Here is a 23,137-nt window from a genome sequence, read left to right as displayed (position 1 = left end):
AAAAAAAAGTATTTGAAATATTTAAAATAATAATATTAATTAATATATTAATATTATTAATTTGAAATGTTAAAATAATAAAAGAAACACATAAGCTTAAATTTTTATATCATCACTGACTTACTTTGAAACACAACGCTTCAATATTATTAACTTCATATCATTACCTAAAGGCGGAAATCTGTCATTATCAGTTAATGAGAATTAAATTATATAGGCTAATAAAAATGATATTTTCCTTAAACAATAGGGAAGTTGCAACCTATTAAATGTTCATATTTTGGCTATTGCATATTGTTAATTGACTCTCAAAACTAAAAAATTCACCATCGCCGAATTTTAAAACACCGTGGTTGATTTTTAATGAATTTTTAAAAATCCACGCGCAAAAGTGCGCTCTTCTGAAACGTCACGAACCTACGTCACAGGGCGCGAATGGCCAGCCTACTGCCGAAGATCCCTTGTTTTCGCTAGGGACATTTTTAGCGCGCTGATATTTTTATTTTTTAGAAATTCAATAATCCTTTTGAACACACTATGGAGGCCGGATTCGTTAAAGCACAATGTAAATAATCTTCCTCAAATAATATCAATGGTGATATTCGAATATTTCCGAGAGGATGAGAGGTTTAATGTTCCAGAAACGCGAGGAGATAAGCCTTTTACGTGTTATGCGAAGTCGAATGCACGTTCTTCGATTTCTCCCATGACATGGGAACCGGTTCGCTAGCGTTTCTCTCCTATCGGACGTCACTTCCTATGCCATCTGACGTCACAGGCGCTTGAACTTTAAAAATTAATTTAAAAAAAACTACTTATCGTATCGCAAAAATTTTTTCACCTATGATGTTCATACATGTTACTCTATCATATAAAAAAAAAATTGAAAAATCGAAAACTTCCCTATTGGACTATTTGATGCAAACGACGTAGTACATTAATTGATCCAATTAATACAGTTTCCGGATTTTTTCATCTTATTCATATCATTTATTGGTGTCAATTTACATCTTCAGGCAAATATATTATTACAAATTATTTGATATGAAGAACAAAAGGGCTAAAAATTCCAGTATCACAAAAGAACACTGTTTTACATGAAAATTAAGAGCAAACGAAAACCCTGAAGATATTTGATGACTAAATGAGCTCCTTTCACCGACATTTTCAGATTGTCTGCATTTTGAGCGAAACTAGGAGGTAAAATGTTTCAATCACTACGCTTAATTTTGATTATTGGTAATTTATAACTAAAAATAATTAATCGTTAATGGTAATTTGTTTTATCATAGTTGTAAAGAAGCAGGCAAAAGAAGTAGAAATTCGTATTGCCTTTGTTTGCACAGATCATTTGAATCATATTTCTAGAATAATTTTGACAATTCATAATGAGTGAACCACTCGCGAATGAAACGCTCGCACCTATTAATATTAAAAGCGGTGTTCAAAAAGCAACATATGCATACGCGAATATATAAATAGGAAGAAATAGTTTGCCTGGTAAGGAACGAAGATTAGTGTCATTTTTTTACTAGTCTGCATCAATGCATTTTCAACCACAAAATGTTGTTACTATGTTATAGCCTTCTTGTATTCCAAGTGTGAATCGTTAAGACTGTTAGACACTGCACATTTGTTGATAGTACAGTCGTTATTGGTCAATATTTAAAAATATGATACTAGCCCTTAACTGGTGAAATGAATTGTCAACTTCTGAAGGATTGCACTTTTGCAATCAAATACTTCGCACTGTTTACATATTTGGCTTTATATGTATGTCACTTACGGTACTGTTTTAGTTGCATGTATAAAAATCATACAAAATATTTGGAAAATTTCCAGTTACAATTTGCTAAATTTTATCGCGTGTATAAGAAATGTAATGTTGAGATTACGTACACGCCACCTCACCACTTGCGCTTAGGAACGCCCTAATGGGAGGTCACTTTGACCTCCTAAAAATTTACTTTTTCGACAAATTTTGTCTTGACAATTCGGCAAAATCATCATTATTCGGGAAAATTCGGTGTTCTATTAAATTTGGAGTTTCACTCGGCAAAATTATTATCATTCGGCTAAATTTGGATTTCCATTCGGCAAAATTTGGAGTTTAATTCGGCAAATTGAGAATTTCTGCCCTTCCAAAAATTTGAGTTCGGGGCTCCCCTGCACGCTATAAAAGAAAAATAAAAAAAGTCACCTCACCAGAGTTAATGTCTCAAAAAAGTTCAATGGATGACTAAAAGAAAAAAAAAAAGATACAAGTTTTAAATCTTAGATGTAAGATTACCGTTAGATAGAAACATGCTAGCATTTCTTCCGTGATACTGACTTCATAAACAATGGCAGTAAACATCACGAACCCTGCCGTTCTCTTAACATCGGCAACCTTATACAAAAACAAAAGAACGTTAAAGCTCCCTTCCTTAAATTACATAATAAGCTTTGAGATCAATGACAGCAAGCCACTGATCCCGTGGCCTCGTTCGCGCTCATTTAATGTGATGAACTGATATAATTTTTAATTGACAAAATCTATGAAATTAAGAGTTGCTGAAATTCAAATTAAAAAAAAAATTCTGCTGGAAATAAGTCGGGCAGTGGCGGGTTAATTTAGATACCAGGACGATGCCGGGTAATAAGCTAATATTATAGTTAAAATGATAACTTACTTTAGGAGGTCTGGGGACGACATCGTGCAAGCTGCTTGTGCTGGAGGACCGACTTGATAACGGTTCTTGAGCTCCAGAGCTGCCAAAGCTGAGGCTACTCGCGAGACTCACCGTGTCCCTAGAGAGGCATTTCTGTACCTTGTAGGGAGACAAATTCGTAGAGGAGACGTGTTTCAGCATCCCCGTGTCAAAGCATTGTCACCCTCCAGCTGTAAAAGAGAAAATCTAAGTTGAAACTAACCCTATTATCAGTGACTAAAGTGAGACTCTTAAGTTACAGTACAGTGACCGTCACAAAACGTAACTATAAAGATGTCAACAGGTCGCAGCTACTTACGAATGTCAGTCCGTCACCAAGTGACTGACCACAATTTGTTGCAGCGACGTCGTAATGAATTCACATGAAACATGTCACAAATGTGATAGTGTGACTCCTGTGAGACGTCAATATTCTGTCAGAGATTCGAATAGTAGTGATATTTTAGTGACTTAGCCATAGCATGTGCTATCAGGGAAATGTTCAAGTTTCCAACCAAGGGGGAACATGGCGCAGACTGCACCACTAAAATTTGTAAGGGTGTGTGTATAGTGTTTTTAGGAGAAATCATTCATTTCAGGCGGTCTCTTTTTTTTTGGGGGGGGGGGGTATTCTGCAGTATTTGCAGGGTACGCCATCGCTCATGGGGGTAGATTGGCATTATTGGTGTATAATATTTTCTCTATGTAACTAAACGAGAACAATAACTCACGTACAAGTTTTCTAAAAAGGATTTTGAAAACTGAAATGTTGTATGATTCATGGGAAACCAGAGCTTTAAGTATGTTCTCTCACTTGAAATAAACCATTTTTTTAATGACAAATTTTAATGCATGTACTCTAAAATAAAAAACCGAGAACTTAGTAGCAGAAAATGCTTACAAATATTTTGAACCTCCCTCCCCCCCCCCCCGCTTTTTATAAATAGATTTCAATTATTTAAAAATCAAGATTTTACCGCAAATTAAAAGTACATTAAAGAAATTCAACAATTGTTTCTTTTTCACTAAGGGTTAGGAACCTAAGCACAGGGTGGGTCAAACGTATTGAGCATATTTCACGCAGTCGTTAATTCATGAAATTAAGATTAATATTGAAAATTAAATTTATATTAAAAGCGAGTGATTATTCTAAGTTTCTAAACGTAATACAATCCCAATTTCGAGTTCAGTGTCTTTCGGCATAGTCCGCACGTGCTTAGGTAAAATGAATTTCTACATTTGCATATTCTAATTGTCGGACATAAAAACTCGCATGTGAAAATAACACTCGGTATTTTCTTTCCCTCTTTTTTTTTTTTTTTTTTTTTGCCGACTCTAGCTTCTAGCTATTGGGAATGCCGCGACCTACAATTTCTTAATCACCCGTAACGAGTTCCGATTTTGCCTTCAGAAGGACAATGAATCGTCACATCATCAACTCGTGGTTGCCGCATCATTAAGATTCGTGGTTTATTATTGCGTTTGATATCTCACGAAAGATGAAATCGATCACACAAAAATTTTAACTAGGAATAAGAATTTGCATGGCATGCTTTTTTTTTTATAACACTTAAGAATTACTTCCTTCTATATCATCTACTTTTGGTTTTTATTCCAAGAAAGAAACTTAATTCTACTTCTATTTAATTGTTCAATAATTGCAGCAAACGTTCCGATGAGTCTAGAAATGTCGTTATATAAATGGGTTAGTTTTGGACGGAGTATCGTGGCTAACAATCTGCGATAAATAAGTTGAACTTTGTAAGCCTTGAAAATTAATTTGCAAGTTAGGACTTACAATTGTTATATCAAAATAAGACAATAGTTAAATACAATTGTTATTTCAACCATGTAAAGAAAAACAAACAGAAAAAAAAGTCATACATAATGATCCCTGTCCATTTGATCAATTTGTGTAGAAGCACAGTCGGGTTAATTTTATTAACCCTTCAACTGCCTTATTCCGCGACTAATATCGAGCAACGCAAATGCAGCAAAATTTTTTCTTTTCGCGAGTTCCAAGTGCATTAGATTTTTTACGTATATTTAAAATCCTATCCCGTATCTTCATGGTTTAAATGTCAGTAACGCATTTTATGAAGTACTAGAGGCCCGTCCCGACCTTGATCGGGTTAAAAAACTATCTTAAATAAATATAATGCAAAAAAGTTAATTGTAAGCAACATTTTATGTTTCATTTTTATGAGGTTTGGAAGCAAATTGATTTACCTCATTTCAGGGTTATGAGAGACCAACATATAATTCCCACACACATGTTGGGAATCCTCAAATGTAATGTTATAATTCGTATCGTATAGATGTACGTTTAAACGGCAGATTTAAAGATGGAGATGGCATTAGAAATTTTTATTGGAAATAGTAGTAATTTAAATTGGAAAAGGAAATATGCAGGGACCATGGGAATTTAAGGAATATGAGCCAAATTGATCTGCTGCGTGTGCTGAAAGAACAATACTCTTAAACATTTTATTCCGTAGTGATTTTAATTTGGACCCAATTCCCCATTGCAAAGATTAGGCAAACTGAAGTTGCGCAAAAAAATTACTAGGATGGCGCCTTTAATTCTAAAAGCATGAAAAGTCCTGCGGAGTGAAAGGAATTAAGGAATTCATATGGATGATGCACAGCGTTGTTGGCAAAAATATAGCCCTCTGGCATATCCACGTAAAGAATATTTTGACCAAGAGTCTTAGTTTCAGAACAAACATTGAGGATCAAACCATTTTAGAGAGAATTTCCCAACTCATCTATTTTGATAGGATATCCTTTTCCGGGTATTTTGCCGTTACTTACTTGTGATATAAGACTTTAGGAATACATACCACCATCTCCTAAATTGGCTCTCATACTTGTTCTTAAGATACAGAGATTGTAAAGGGCTCCTAAAAGGAAACAATTTTAATAATGCTTTAAGTGGTCAAATACGAAGGTGTTGCCTCCCATAATTTTGTTTGAACCTTTTTGGACTTTTCGGGTTCGATCTACGTATTTTACGCCGAACGGTGGCTCATCGAACATTCGTCCAAAATTATGAGACACTCTATTGAAGAAGTTCTCCCAGTTGCCCGTTTTTCCTGTGGAACATACCTGGAAGAGACATTCAAAGTAGTTTAAACGTGGATTGGTCAGTTTTATACGTCTAAGTAAAGACCCGGCAGTTCCGTAAAAAAAAAAACATCTCAAAAGCTTGTTGATTGATTTTTGGATAGTGTTGAATTTATTAAGTTTTTCCAGTTCCACCAGATATGCCGATCAACATTAATTTGCGCTCCTGGTTTTCATGTACATATCAAGTTTTAATGCAATTGTTTTCGTTGATTCTCTGCGGTGGTGGTAAACAAAAGTCTCCTATTGAGTGTCCGCTGCTTTGACATATTTTGTCTTAAATTAGACTTTGGTTTATATCGCTTGACATTGAACGACAATCATAGTATTTCTGCCTGATTCCTAGCAATATGTCGACACAGAGATATTTTTCAAATGTTTGCCATAAAGTAATAGGACCTAAAAAGGTTAAGTTAAAATAGTTATAAACAATTTTTCGTGTTTAAGAGCGGAGTCATAAAGTAACGTGAATCAACTAAGGTTGGTTTCCAAGATTTGTCATCCTCGATAAGACCGAGTTGTTTACATGCTGCTTGATAGGTTGGCAGGACATTTAACTGTCAAGCGACTTTGGAATTATGTGGGACCACAAAAATGTTACAAATGAATTCTTAAGTGAAAAAAATTCCGATTGGCTAGTAGGATGCACACTGTATACTCTACTAAGAGATGAGTCCTTCTCAATCATGGGATGCCTTTTAATCTGTTGTACTCTTTTTCTTTTAAAACTTGCTTTTTTCACATACCTCCACTTTTTTTTTTGGCAATTTCTTTCTGATAGGATATTTGTGAGCTATGTTATTTAATTATGTCGGTTTTAAATACTTAAATACGGTCATTATGAAGAATAGTCCTCCATATAATTTATTTTTTCCTCTTTAGCAAATTCTTTCCTATCCAATGTTTTTTGTTCGTTGTTTTAACTCTAACTTTCAAAGTCAGTCAATTGTGCGCAATTTCTATTTTAGTTGATAATTTCATAATCTAAATGTACTCAATTGAATTCATTAGCAAATATTTCTCATTTCGATTTTAGTAAGAATCAAAATTCTTTCATATTAATTTTCTATTCAATCCTTTCATATAGCAAAAGAATTTTTCAAATAGTTGCACTGGTTCCGGAGACTGGTCCTCGAACATATTAACATACACAAATCCACTCTCTCATCATAATATTAGAAAATCAAAAAACCCTCAAAGGATAACCCGAAATGCATGCAAAATTAGAACTTTCAGAAACACAGATTAATATCGGCTACCTGCACTAATTGAATTCAAATGCTAATTTGCTCGAAAAGAATTTCAGTTACATTTCGTTTCAATAAATTTTGGTGCATCAACACTCAGCGACCCTAAATGATTTGCAATGTCCGCGGCGAATGGAATGCCGTATACCTTATCCTCTGCAACCTCACATACATGTTAAATTTTGACGGTTCTTATGCTGACCTCGTGAACTTTTTTTTTTCTTTGTGTCATTTCCATCCCCCAGCGCACAATTCAAAGCGAACCTTCAACTATTTTGTGAGTGCAAAGGCATGACAATCGATGCTTGTGTTTACGTTTATAAGAATAAAGCGATACGAAACATGAAATGGTGGCGTAAACAAACTATTGATTTAAAAAATAGTACAAATACATATATGCATAATTTATAGCCTATGTCACTCAGTAACAATGTACCTTTCATATACTGAAAGAATTTTTCAAATAGCTGCAATGGTTCCGGAGATTACCTCAAACATATAAACACACCAAAATCCGCTCTCTCTCCTTATAATATTAGTAAGACTTGACAGTTTGTCATTTGCAAGTGACATACCTCTTTTTTCAATCAAGAGCCTAGCAGACAACGTGTTGTTTGTTTCCAAAGAGAAAAAAAAACTAGCTGGGAAAGGAAGGCGTGAAGACACTCACATTTTCTGTAAAAGAGCATTTTTTTTCTTTTTTGAAACGAAAAAGGCGACGGGTCCGCCCCCCCCCCTTTTTTTCGGGGGAGAGAGAATGCGAAACAAGATTGCATCCTAAACTTTTTTTTAGAGAGAGATTTATCTTCTAAGCGTAACTCCTAACTTAATTTGCGTAAACAATGCAATGTATGCTCACCGGCGACAGTAAGTGGCACATATTCCAAAAAAAAAAAAAAAAAACGAGAAAATCAAGGTATTATGCAATACTTTAATATTTACTCTCAGATACTACACTACACGCAAAAAATTCATGATATAATGCTTACTGGTTTAAATGTTCATTATTTTATCAATTACATAACATTTCTTTCTAAATATAATATTTACACGATAAACACTAAGAATACATTGCCCTAATTTTGAAACAAAAACTGTCAAATACTGCTGCATAACTTAATCCTCAATATGCACGCCATGCCAAGGAAAGACAAATTCCTCAAAGATGTTAAAAAGATAAAAAAATGAAAAGAAAAAGACGAATGCAGGGAAATGTGGAGCAAAATGAAATAGCGGGGCAAAGTGAAATGGTAAAATAATTTTACCAGCTTGAAACGCTCCAGTCTAGCAATATTTTAACTTTAATCTTAAACATATATAGTTAATTCCAGTTTAAAAAATTGCGTTAGAGATCAAGGCTCATAATTATACAAGTCATTTTCAAAATTTGATACCTATATTCTACTGTTTTGTGACGAAGCAAAAATTAATTTTTGTTACTATAAAATGGGAAAGTTGATGTTACAAACATTTTAGAGATTAACTAATGTCCAGTGAAGTGTTTAATATTAGGCATGTTATAATTTTAAATGTTTAAAGTGAAAATTTTCATGTCCCCTTTTCAGATACAAATTTATTGCCAAAAATGAAAAACATTTAAGTGCAATTTTTATTGCATATTTTTCTTTATGTACTGCAATTTTCAAAACAAATTTCCAATTTGTTCATTTTGAAAAAGGTAAGTGAACTTAACTACTTCATTTTGCCCCACATACCCCTACTATATCAGTGGCACTACGAGGGTGAGCGAGAACAACCTCCCAGAGCCAATATCCAACCCTAATATGGTCGGCTTTTTTAAAATTTAATTAAATATATTTCTTTTAAAGTAAGGACTGCTGTGACCAACCATGCCAAGAAGGTAAATTCTGGCTGGTGTACTGTATTGAACATTGATACATACAATGAACATAACAATACAAGACATTCCTCTTGTTATCAGTAACATTATCGGTAGTTTTATGTCAAACTTCAGACCATTGTTGACCCTTATACTGACTTTTCACCCCTCAATTTGACATCCAAGTGGTTTGGAAACTCACGATAACACTCACCTCTCCCATAGAGTTGATAAATCACTTCATATTTTAACTTTACCCGGAAAAACCCCCATCACGATTGAGGAAGATTATTACGACCGTATCCAGGTGTTTCAAGTGGGCTAGCAGACATGGTTAACAGGGCACTTTCCTGTGTCCTCCCAGGTGTGATGGTTTTAAATGCATAGTGGAATGAACTAAAAAATTATCCTCCAAGTGATTAAAAAAATTAAAGGGGGAGAAAAAACCACACTTATATGGTATTTTAACTATTCATTTTTTTTTTTTTTTTTTTTAATGAAAACTTTTTCTTACAAGGTGTGAAGATCGTTGGGCAGAAAAGCTTGCCTTGCTCAAGTAGTGCTTGAGTATGGAACACAGGAATGATGAAAACTTTCCTTGTTAGAAGAATTACTTTAAAATTAAGTAACACGAAAAATAATGCAAAAGCAGGAAATTAGATTCACATTAACAATGCTTTATTTTGCTTTTCTACGATATTTTTAAGCATCTTATAAATAAATGATTCATCTAAAATTCCAATTCAAAAAAATAGGACAAAAGATTATTTGAATACGAGTTTTCGCTAAGGGAAATAACAGATGTATTATTAAAGTATACTGATATAAAACACGATTTCAGCATCAAGTTAAAACGATTTGTACCGCAAGCATTAATTAATCTGCACACAAAAAATCTATATATCGCCGCTTGAAAAAAAAGAAAAAATAGTCACGCAAGTCAAAAAATACCGAAAATGAGACTTTTAATTGATGATAATTTTTTTAAAAATATCTTTTATATGGACTAGAAACACAAGTCGTAGATAGCAAAGTTGTCGGTAGAAGGAAACTTTGATTAAAATTTAATTTGACCTAAATTTAATTAAAATTTCTGGGAACCCTATAAAGCTTGCACAAAAACTGCATGAAATAAACAATTAGTATTAACCATTTGAAAGGGGCATTTCAATAAAATTAGGAATTCTTATGAATGAAAAAACCATAAATTACAAATCGCTACAATTTAAAAAATGGTCCCCTGAAGAAGTTGCTTTTTTGAGTTGTGTCACTATTCTTTTCAAACTGTGATATATAAATTGCTGTATAAGTGCACGTATTCCTTATACCTATCCACAGTTTAAGTCGAATCTTTGGCACAGAGGTTCTTCGATGCTCAGGTATTCACATAGGAAGGGGGAGGGGCGTCAGAAAAATCTATGAAACTGAATGTTCAATCATATTAATAACTGACTGAATTTTTAGAATAAAAAAATCCTTAGAGGTCTAAATTAAAATTTTTTTTAGTCATAAAATTTCTCTTCTGTACACGTTGAAGGGAAATTTGACATTGTTTTTCTTTTATTTGAATCCTGATTGTTGAACCTGCGTCACTTGACAACTTTTATTTTCGAGGTAGACAGCGCAGCGCCAGACAACGCAACTAATGAATAACAAAACTAAGCAACTATAAGAAAACTTCAACAAACAATAATTATTGCTTTCACTTTCGTTTTTAAAGTCTGTAATTGAGACCCAGAGATATTGCTAGGGTTTTTTCAGGCCGTGAAAATAATCCTTGACATTTTTAGAGGAGTGAAACTCCCTATGGCTGAGTGAAATATCTGGAAAATAATGAAGACTATAATCGGAATTAATTTAATAAAAAAAGTTCTAGAAAAGAAATAGAAGATGGCAGAGAAAGAAGATATGTGTATTGTTTATATTTTTAACAGATTGTTTGATATTTTCCATTAAAAAACCACTTGAATGCACAATTTTGAAAAAAAAATTCCCTCTCCATTTTTTACGATGCTATTTTTTTTTAATTGAAAATAAAATACGCTTAACAAAATTTTTGAAGCTTATTTCCAATCTTCAATGCGTGAAATGCGTGCTGAGCTGTTTAAAAATACGAGTTTAAATGCTTTAGCTATTAGAAATAAATTACCGAAAGCAAAAAAAAAAAAATCAGCGTTTGATTTATCGTAATTAGAAAAGATTGCTCTATTCTTGTTTTAAATATTATTTGAGGTGTTAGTATACATCTATCTTAACGTGTAAAAATATTTGAATCTAAATGTAACAATGCATTAATAGTTAAATTTAAGAAAATGGCAAGTTAAATTACCAAAACTAGCTCTCGAGTTCTTAGTTATCCTTCAAATAAAATAGATTTTGGTCCAAAACATGTTTCTAAATTCAACTTAATCATAAATATAAGTTAACCTTGTATTCAGATCAATTTAAAGCTTCAAAACTTTAAGCACCAAATTTATCTTAGATTAGTATTAAACAGCTTTACAACATAATTGTTGTAAGAAATCTAAACAAACATTGCAATTCCTGGGGGGAGAAATTTAAAACACTTATTGATTTTTGCAGAAAAACCAGATTGAAATTCTGCCCCTAACAAATTGTTATCAAAGATGGAAAAAGAAAAAGTAAATACAATGAAGAGGAAACGAAAGAACTGTGAGAAAATAGATTGCAATTGCCATTGCGGAATCCCGTTGAAGATTCCGCCACAGAATTGGATTTTTTTTTTTTTTTTTTTTCTCATCAAGACATACTCGGATCATTAACGGAATTTTCAATAGCAGAATTTCTCCGTATGAGATGTGAATTGCCATTCTCAAGATAAAATCTATGGAGAACTCACATTTATTAAGCCTTAAAAAAAGTATCTTTCTCGTGAAAGACAAAAAAGTTTGGAGAGTATTTTCAAAATTTCTTATATATTTTCTATAAATAACCGATCGAGTGACGAGTTTTTTTTTTAAATAATTATTTTACTCGAAACAATTTTTATCTCCGGATGTTAAATATCACCACGGAACAAAATTCATGCAATTTTATTTTTTTTAAATATTGCCGATTAAAAGCAAATGTTCTTTTTAAGTGATTATTTTAACTTATTTTTATTTATTATTTTGTTATTAATTTATTTATAATTATTTTTATTTTGCGAATTTTTAATTGAATCTTAATTATTGAAGCATGACTGAAATTATATATTATTATTACATATTTTCAATAATTTAATCAGAAACCTAATTATAATTTTTTGAGGAATCCAAAATTTTCTAAGTTAATGATTTTCGAACATCAATTTATAAATTTTTTTTCAAGGCAATTTCGTGCAGACTTCTTTCCTTCACTTAGCACTGGCTTTTGGGTAATTCAATTGTCTCGCATTTCATTCTAGAAAAGTAAACTCGTTCCTGTTTTTCCCAAATAAATCCATTATCTTTTTTTTTCTTTTGAATTCGTATTTATTTTTATTTTTTAATTTCAATGCAACCATCTTATGAATAACTTAACAGAGTGAATATACAATACATTGTCCTTTCATTAACTTGCGATAAAAAAAAGAACGCAACTGTAAGTCTTAAAGGTAAGTTTCTAAATAATTAGAATACAAATTCTAAAAAAGGCTGAAAATAACTTTCAAGAAGACTAAGCTGTCAAAGAAACTTTAATGAGGCCTTCAACAAATAATTACAAAATTATCCGCTTTCATTGTCTTTGATCAAGTTAGTCTCGAATAGTATTTGCGAAACAGTAGATTTGATAATGTAGTGGTACTTTCAACACAGTTACCACCATTGCGTAACATAAACTGACAAATAATTTATAAAAAGGAAAGGTCATACTAACAATTTTTGCTTTTGTTATACGTCAATTCTTTATATGATATATTTCGCTAATACAACTGTTGATTCGCAGCAGTGTTTGGAAGAAAGCAAGTATGATTGCAAGTATACGGATGAAAATATCTATGCTCAATTAAAATAGGCTTGACTTAGAATGAACTAAAAGCTAAGAAAAAGTTCTTAATGCGAAAACAAAACGCTCTTAGCTTTACGTCAATCAGACGCGCACACGGAGCAAAACTTCGGGGGGGGGGGGGGGCATCATCAGTTTTAGTTCTTTGCGATGGTCAAAAAAAGGAAAATGAGTATCGGAGGCGGGAGGATAGTTCTCAAATCAATCCCCCCTGGTTACACCTCTGATGTCAATAATTTAATTCAGTTTTATTTCAATAAATTTGCAATTGAAAATAGAAACGAAAAGGGAAAAGATTCTAGATGTTAGCGTCAAGCTTTAAAAAAAAAATGCTAACAATAGAAAATAATATACATATATATATATTAGGGTGGTCCTTATTTATATGGGAAATTTTTTTTTTTTTTTCGGAATTCAACAAGTGACGCCCCCTAGTTTTGTGACACTATAATAAAAAGTAATCGGTGCAAAATTTGAACTCGATCGGTCAATAATAACACGTGCCCCTAGGACGTTCAACTTTAACACTTTTGATAATTTTCTCCCAAATCTTCGAGTTTTTACTTCAGACCCCGTACATCGTTTCTCCTATGTTTGCAAAATAGCACTAAAATTAATCTTTTTAATTACTTCATATCGTCTAAAGATTTTACATTGAATAAGAATGAAATATTGCTTTAGAAACTTTACCTTAATCGTACGCTTTTCTCAACGCATCTCAATCGTGTGCGTTTTTCCCCCCGATAGTTTTGGAGTGTCTGTAAAATACTAAATTGCTTTTGTGACTCATATTTGGTAAATTGATTGTGAAATTCTTCGATTAATTGTGCTCCTTTTTCAGTTGTATCATTCACAACTTTCAGCATTTTAACGATATCTCTTCCCTTTAAATAGCTTCCTTCATTTTGCCATGAATCAGGATCAAATAGAAAAACATCTTTTGGTGTTTGTAACTTATGAAACAATTTTATTGACTCGTAATTGATTCTATAAAGAGGAAGATCTTTACTAAGAAAGTATTCCAAATCATCTACTGTTATTTGAAATTTTTTATAGTCATCAGACACGTCTTCCTTTTCAGCATGCATTTTTTTGAAGTAGTCTTTTCTTATCTTCAAAGTTAATTCCTTCATCCAATAAGGACAAAGCTACTAGTTCATCCCCTAAGTACCACAAGTGATTTATGAATTTTTCAATCACTGCTTCTGCTGCATGTTTGTCATAATTTTGTACCCTGCAGGTTTTTTAGACACTAGACTTTACATTAATTTAAAAGGCCTAGAATGGGTTGCTGCGAAAAACTATATCTTCATACAACATTTAACTGTAAAACAGCATTTACGGGCGATCTCTTCATGTAGTGTCAATTTAAATTGCATCCTAAATATATAAATTTTCAAACAAGAAATTCCTTTTCCCACCCCTCTGGGTCAGGGATAAACTCCAGGTTGCCGAAATCATATCCCTGTAGGAGGGAGGACTTCACCAAGAAATATTATTACACGATAGGAGAATTCTCTGTAATAGTTCTTAATTCCGCTTTCTATGAACAATAATATGTCATCAAATTCTTCTTTTAGAATTTAAGTGGTATGTGTAATTTTGAATTTTGAAGCGCTTAAATAATGGAATATCGAGTCTAGAACTATGAAAGGCGAGAACTTCTTTAAAGACACTCTGCAGTACGATTTCAAGTGCATGATGATAGCAATACAAATGCAATATATCACCGTTCAGCTTTTGCTCTAAAAAATTACATGCACAATTTATACGGCCGGTATTGTAAGTCGCTGTGTGAAACACTACAGCTTGAACAGTTAGTAATCTAAAGCAATCATCTAAGATATCACACATATACAACTGAAGAAATATCTCAGAAATTCTGAGTAGCTGTTCAACTTTGGGACCTGAAGCTATCATGGTAAGCCCATCGGCGTTTTTTTTTTTTTTTTTTTTTTTCAGTTACATCTGGATGTAGCTTTGTATCCCAGGGAATAACTAAAAAATCTAAATTTAAGTTCAAGAAATCTCATTTTACCTCTCGAAGATTTTCTCTTGCTCTCTCAAGGGATGTACGATTGATCATAAGGTTATTTGGATTTAAATTTACTGCATCTACATAGGCTGTTAATAAATGAGCAGCATCTTTGTCCCTAATTTGGCATTTGTCTGTTATGCGTTGTGGTAGACCAGATATAGAAAAAAGATTCCTCAGGTTAGGATCGATACCCATTTCGGTTTCTAAATCTTGTGAATTGCAAGAGGAATTTGATGATAATAAAGGACTATGTACTGAAATAGAAGACAGTTTAAAGTATAGATTTTTACATTATTCCGATCTGGAATTTTTTTAATTTATATTTTAGATGTGGAAAATTGAGTTTATTTTTATGGTAGGGTAATCGAGGGTTTTTCAAAATTTAAATTATAAGAATATGCATAAACATTTAAGTATATAACAAAAGAACAGCGAATTAAAATATAATTGTCATTGCTTATATTTATAGCATGGACACCTTGTAACCCTATTTGCCACACCTACTACATACACAGAAAATTTTCTAAATCAACACCCCCAAAGCCTGGAGGAGGCAATTTTTTGCTGTCAAAAATCATTCATTAATGGCCTAGGCCATTCATTAATGGCCTTTAGAGTCCCTTGAACCATCTTGGTGGAAAGAAATGTTCCCTTGCCGCTTGGTTTGAAACGAGCTCGAATAGCGGTATGCCTGTCCCAAGGCCATTGGTGTACATGTACCCTATGTAATATGTAAAATTTTACAGAATGAAAGTGAGAGAATGGTTGGTCTGGAAGTAGCAACATTTATTGAGGTTCAAAATTACTTTAAATATGAAACCTAGGAATATTTTTACATAAAAATGAGAAAATCCGCGATTTTTTCTTTAAAACTCAAGATAGGGGGCCCTAGGGGCACGTGTTAATGTTCATGGATTGACTTAAAATTTTGTATGGATCATTTATTTGTATAATGGAACAAATTGAGGGGGCGTCGCGTAAAATATCTGCAACTTCAAAAATAAGGACCACCCTAATATATATATATATATATATATATATATATATATATATATATATATATATATATATCTTTTACAGAACTCTCATGTGTCTAGAAAATTTTAAGAAGTGGCCAGACTGTGGCTTCTAGCGGCTATTTTGAGTATCTTTTTTGTACATGAAAATAGACTTAAGACAGAAAGTCGGTGTGTCATTAACTTTGCTAAGTGGAAGACCGGTTTCATAAGAGGACTGACATTTTGAGAAATCGGTGAAATATTTTTACTTAATGCGAGGGGAAAATAAGCCACTTAATGCAAATTAGGTTCGTTTCAGTCCAATCTATAATAGAGCACTGTCTCATTCATTCTCGCCAAAAGAGCAAAGCAACTATTATTTCTTGTAACATTTAGTTTTCATGTAACTAATTGTAAATCTGTTTTTAAGTAGTCAATGACTTCTTTTTTAAATCAAACATACATGTAATTCACTGGTTAACCCTTTAATACAGATCATAAACTTTGCTGTATATCATGAGCAGTTTTCAAAATAAAACTATTAAATGGCGATGTAAAAAAACGTCCAATTTTATGAAAATTTGTTTAGATCAGTGGTTTGGAAAAACTACTTTTTTTTGTAGCGAACAACAACTACAACTACTTTGTTACAAATGTAGTTAACTACAACTACTTTTTTCAAAATGCAGCAACTACAAACTACTTTTGAAATGTAGTCGCTACTTCGCTACTTTCCAAAAAATAAGTAAATACAAAGCATACACAATAGTTGTTCCTCAAAAAATGAAAGTCAATTTTTCAAGTCGTATACACTCCTGTATTTTTCCTCTTGTGTCAAAACAATCGTGAAAAAAAGTTTTATATAATTTGCACAACGGCAACCCGTGCCGACTTGCACCTGAAAGTGTAAAACAGTACTTGTACGCTAGGTCAAATCGAAAAAAAAAACTTTTTTTAGAAACTCGAAATTTTTGTAGATAAAACGTTGCCCCTGTACCCAACACCCCACATGTACCACAAGAACATTTATTCAAATTAAAAAAAAAATTAGGTATGCCACACTTGACCTAAAATTTATAATTTTATTTAAAAAATTGATTTTTTTTTTTCAGCTTTCAAAAAATTAAATATAAATTTAAATAGAATATCAAGTTCAAAAATTACTGGCGAACACATTTACAGATCAACAATTACAAACGAATAGTAAAAAAATAATATATTTTAAATGAAAAATTTAGCTCAACCTGGAAAACATCCATATCTTTTAGTACTATGTGGGAGATTTAAATAGAGTTAAATAGAAATTTCTGTTTTCCTGCTAATTACCTACTTTTCTACTTTACTGTATATATTTTTCAGCTTAATAATTTCGTAAAATCTTACATATCTGAAAATATCTATCAAAAACTTAATTTTTTGAAGAAAATTAAAAATGTTAGGCCACGTGTGGGATATCTAAATGGTTTTCAATTTGAATAAATATTTTTGTGGTGCATATGTTCAAATTATATGATTTTTTTTTTTTTTTTTTGACGTGGAAGGATAAAATATAAGAGAGTGCCCGACTTGAAAAATCAACTTTCGATTTTTTTTTTTTTTGGGGGGGGGGACACCCTAATACACAAACATACCGTAAGAGGATTGAACAAAAAAATATTGATAACTTAGCTCATCAGAAGACACTAAGAAAAATATCCGTTATCATACTCTCATACACTGTAATCCTCGCATTTATTGTAAGTCCTCCAGAACAGTTTAATTTCATCCTTTTCTATAACAGTTTCAGTAGCTTCTTTTTATTTGGTGAATACTGTCGAAAATTTAAACCTCGCTAAAATATTTTTGTTTTTCAATCTTCGGCCTGTTCATATAAAATTCATCAAATTTTCAACTCGCGAAATCACCGATATCTTACTTTTCGCGAAAATGAGTGCTTTTTTTCAATATAAATATTGGTGAAATATGAAAATTACGACGACAAACAAATGGCGTTGAACAGATAGAACGCATGGCGTCAAAATGAAATGCCTGAGGTCAGCTCGTATTTTTATGAGTCTTATTTCTCATTGCATCCGCTGATGTACTTGTGTAAAATTTGCGCCAGTCAAATTCGTTTAAACCTTGATTTTTTTTTTTTTTTTTTTCAGTTTATTTAAAAGTAGTTTCCAGAAATCGCTACAAACTACTATTTTTTTGTAGTTAACTATTCACTACACTACTTTTTTAAAAAAGTAGTGCTCTACACTACAAACTACTCAAAAATGTAGCTACTACAGTAGTGCCGCTACTTGTAGCGCGCTACTTCCAACCACTGGTTTAGATTGTGTAAATTGTTTAGATTGTGTAATTAGATGGGACATATGTGTCTATAGGGTCTATTAGAGATGCAGAACTACAACTATTTTCCGAAATTTGGTTAATTTATTGCTTGATTCGGAAACACTATGATAGTTAATGACATTACGTGCATCAAATCTAAAGTAATCTTTAAAGCTTGACAGAGGGAATGCAGATTTATTTCATTCGCGATGTTTTCAAACCCCCTAGCAGAAAGCAAAGCGATTCACGTCCCAGAGTCTTGGAAAAGTCTACAGATTATTTCTCTGTAGAAGACGAAAAAACTAAATTTTTTTAAGAATAAATTTCATCGAGCGAAGATTTGTGCCGTATTTCCTGGGGAATAATTCCACAGGTAGTACGCACTTTTATTTTTTAAGCTTAGCATCTTGTTTTTGAGCATTTTTCGGCCCTCCTTTAGATTTTACAAGTAATCTAATGTTAGTTTTTCTAGCAGACTATGTATTGGGATTTTCAATTCGCCTTGAAGACTGCTGTAAGATATTCTGTTGTCGAGATTTCAAGATAAAATATCAGTGCAATTTTTAAACAATAATAACTGTTATTATTTGCTAATGCAGTTAAACAATTGTTTACACGCCTTTTCAAGGGACTGATATGAAACGCCGTATAAATGAAAACGACGTGTAATCGAAACATTACCAAATTAATTTGATTTTTAAGGATTTAACGCAACTAATTTAAGTTAATTTTAAGGGTTTTTTGACGGGGGGGGGAGGGGTAACTTTATAAATTTCTCTGTAATAGTTTTATGCCAATAACATTACAATTTTAAATAAAATACCTTTTTAGTGAAAAAATCCTAGTATATGTCAGTTATGAATAATTATATCACTTTTGTTCGGTATATTTACACGGCAGCAGTTTCCTTCGAAACAATTTTTATAGTTGTCTGATCTGCTGAGGACATTTGCGCATTGATTAAAGCAGTATGAATTGAAGTAAGTTCATAAAATATTTTTTCATTAGCGTTTTGACAAACGAAAATATTTTTCTTCTTCCCGTGTTTCATTTTCTACGCCTGAAGGAATTTGCCTCGCGGTAGAAACTAAGAAATATTAATATCAAGTGGAAATTTTTCGAATTTTAGAAAGGGGGAAAACGATTTATAACCGATTTTTCTCGACACACAAATGGTGCAATTTGCATTAAAACGAATAAGAATGAGTCGGAACTTCATGAAAACGACGTATAAATGTAAACCGCAGGGGGCGTGCACAGAAATTTTGTGGCTAGTCACAAAGGACTTTCACAGCCCTTCCATATTGTTTACCCCTACGTCTCAACATATATTTCACACCTCATTTCAAAAATCTCGGGCCCCCTTCAGGCTCGGGCCAACAGGTGTCTGTTCCCTGTGCACGCCCCTGTATAACCGAGAGATGTAACAACGATGTTATACTGTAAGATTCTTATATCTGAATAACATGGAAATATATAATTAATAAAGTATTTATATTCAGTAAGTTTTGAACTTAAGGGGACACATATGTCCCATGCTCCGCAAAGGGTCAAATATTCTGGGACTTCAAGCAGGGGTACCCACCTGGGGGGGGGAAGGGGTCATGGCGCAGACTGTGCCATTGAAATTTTTAGGGGGGATGTTTTGAAGGGTATTTTTCACTTTTTTAGGGGGCTCTTGCTTTTGGGGGGTTTTGCGATGTTTAGGGAAGAGTGAGCATTTGCCCTTAGGAGGGGCACCCCTGCTTCAAACAGTGCAAGTTAACGAACTGAAGGCTCAGCACGCAGAAATGCTTCAACCATTTTGACGTGCTCTTGATAAGTTTCCTGGCCTTTGCCATCCGGCCTAGTATTAATACCATCCTTTGCTTTAAATCCAACACTGATGTTCAGATAAGCATACGGTTCGCAGCTGGATTCAATTGATAAGAGATCTTATATCATATGCATCTGTATTTACTTAGCTTTAAAAGTGTCTCCAGATTTCTGTTAGAATTCAGTATATTCGAAAGTTTTGCGATTCTGCCATGAAAATCCTTTGAAATTCAAGTTCTAAAAACGTAATTTTAGGCTACCGTTGATGACGTGAGGAAGTAGCTTCGGAAACCTCCTGTTTGTTTGAAATAAATTTTTCTTTCTCCCCCCCCCCCTTCAAAATTGTTCGGCTTTTGACAGGGAAATCTTCAATTTCCACTCTAATGTTTATGTTTGTTCAAAATACAAACGTCCGTGACCATGTAAAAAAACTTTAGACATTTCAGACAGCCGTGATACTAATATATATATATATATATATCCCTTTTCCCCCGCTTCATTTTAAATATCATGACTCATAAATCTCTTAAACATTCAAACACTTAGAACTGCAGGTGTGATTTAAATCTCTTAATTTTAAATTCTCAAATTGAAAGTTATTTCGAGGTCAAACTTTTTTTTTTGCATTTATTTCGTGATGACATCTTGAATTAAAACAAAAAGGAAAACAAATATGTTGGTGTCCTTATAAAACTATCATTTATTTATCCATTTCTATTTTTCTAGCAGGGCTCTCAGGGCTGTGGAGTCGGCGTCGAAGAGTCGAAGTGACCAATTTTGGGGGTAAAGCACGAATTTTGGGAGTGCTGTTATTATGTTGTATCAGATTTTTGAGCAGGGGGCGGGAATCACCCCTGTCCCCCATGACTACGTCCTTGAAATCCACGCACAAGTGTTTAGGTGAAAATTTAGTTATTCGATCTGCCATTATCTGTAAGAGTTGAGGGGAAAAAAAATTAAACTTTTTTTCCCTCCACCACAATTATTGCGCTAACTTTTAAAATCGTTAAATGGTCATGGAAACTGAAATACTGGTGACTTACACTTTTTACAATTTTTTGCATTAAACAGAAACTGCTTGTGTATCGAACGGAAAAAGGCTTTTCACCGATTTTCAGACCCCCACCCCCCAGAACAATCCTATCACATTTAAGAAAAATGCCATGAATACTGTAAATGTCATTATCTTTCCGTCGACTGACCCTAACAAAATAAATAGAAGCAGAAATTGAAAATGAAAATTGCATACATGCTTTGATGTTACATTGCGATGAATAAAGTTTTATTTTCGAAACTCGTGTATACAACTTTCACTGAAAATCAATATCTTGATAAGCAGTGTTTTACACTAAAAGCTGGTACCTAGCTGTTCCCCCCCCCCCCCCCAAGTACATTAACTCAGCACTTGACGAAATAAACTTGTTCGCGTCTCCCCCCCCCCCTCAAGGAGCAAGAAGAGTGTCACCCTGAACTCCACAAGAAAAGTTTAACAAAACGCTTACGTTTATCATCGCGCAATTATGAAGCAAATCCTTGAATTATAAAAGAAAACTCAAAATTATTTCAAATTGCTAGCTTAGTAAGATAGCAAATTTAAGCAATCGGATTACATTAATCACTTCTACTTATTTATTTATCTTATTTGCATGTTAATTTTTATTCTTCATTTTATATCTGTGCAGCTGTTTCAAAACATGTGTTACAATGCATTTATATCTAGACTATTGAAATGGAACCTAACGAAATATTCAATTCAATACCTCTGAAACGCAAGTCTAGTTTTTTTTTTTTTTTTTCCTAATATCAAAATCATTATATGAATGCATAGTCAAAGATGGGTCAGAGAGCCCTCTGGAGAAGAAAAAAGTTAACGGGAAAATAGCAGGAACTAAAATCATTCACAGAACATATCTACAGATGAGAATCAAAATAGAAAATTTCATAGAACGACCTTCAGTTTTCCCGTACTTACCAGTTTTCCCATTGCGAAAGCTCTGCTTCTTTCAATCTGTCAAACCGGACATTTATTTTCAGAGCAATTGCATATTAAAGGATTTCAATCAAGAAGTGAAATCTTTTCAAGCACATTTGAAAATACGAAACTAGTGCATATTTTTATGAAATTCTGAGTAAGGAAATGATTACTATGGCGTGCTCCCAAATCTCTTGTCCGCTTTATGAGCAATGTTTGTTTAATAAGTGGGAGAGGGAAGAATAAAGAGTCAAAAGACTCCGAGAGTCTCATCCTCATCAAAAGCAGAGGAACCAAGAGGGGGGGGGGGGGTCCACGGCACAGATTGCACCATTGAAATGGGGGGGGGGGGCTTTCGTTCTGCGGGTGTACTCCGTGGAATTTAAGGGGGAGGGGCGTCATTGTCCATGTGGGGGTGGGGAAAGGGGGCAACCCTGTCAGTAGTTTAATTTTGATGCTAAATGTTTCAAATGAAGGAATGCAAGTATTTTGAAAAAAATTTTTGAAATCCTGTGTGTTTCAAGGTACAAAGCAAGATACGGGCGAATCAAATTAGTAAAGTTTCCACGTGCAAACATATTTGTACGGGTGCAACAAGTTTTCGTGCAATAATTCCCTGTTGCGTTCGTTATAGTTCTGTAAAAGCACTTATTTTCGCGAGCCGTAGTCTTCTTGAAAATGAAGACATAGGTGATTTCGCGAGATGAAAATTTCAAATTTTATCTGAACAGAATCGAAAGTTGAAGAGAAAAAATATTTCGCGAGGCTTTTCGCGATATTTAAGGGGTCGCGAAAATTAAAATAAGTGCATTTACAGCAATGGTGCCCTACCTACGGCCCGTGGGCCACATCCGGCCAGCGAAGCAGATCCATGTGGCCCGTTTTTTTGTTCAATGTCTCAAATTCGGAGCCAAACATTCAGAATTTGTTTCTGAAAAACAGTTTGACAACAATTCTGGATTTATATTTTTCTTTTCCATATTTTTCTATGTTATTCAGAATATTTTTAAAATCTATGTGTTCTGGCTCGCAAAAATATTTTAATATGAGGTGCGGCCCTCGGGTAAAATGAAAAAGGTTGGGCACCACTGTTTTTACAGTAATC

The 23,137-nt window shown here is 33.3% G+C and overlaps 1 protein-coding gene across 1 annotated transcript in view; it reads right to left on the bottom strand.

The window, feature by feature from the left end:
• The window catches only part of LOC129218457 (uncharacterized), a 95,367-nt gene that overhangs the window by 71,101 nt on the left and 1,129 nt on the right, over positions 1–23,137 (bottom strand). The window contains exon 2 of the mRNA XM_054852733.1: positions 2,673–2,881. Within this exon, the coding sequence (XP_054708708.1) occupies positions 2,673–2,852 (180 nt within the window). The 5' untranslated portion in view covers positions 2,853–2,881. The remainder of the gene's footprint in view (positions 1–2,672; positions 2,882–23,137) is intronic.

The sequence above is a fragment of the Uloborus diversus genome, chromosome 3 (assembly GCF_026930045.1).
Source record: "Uloborus diversus isolate 005 chromosome 3, Udiv.v.3.1, whole genome shotgun sequence".
In the NCBI taxonomy this organism is placed as follows: Eukaryota; Metazoa; Arthropoda; class Arachnida; order Araneae; family Uloboridae; genus Uloborus; species Uloborus diversus.
Note: the sequence above shows the minus strand (reverse complement) of the source record. Positions and strands in the feature narration are given on the sequence as shown.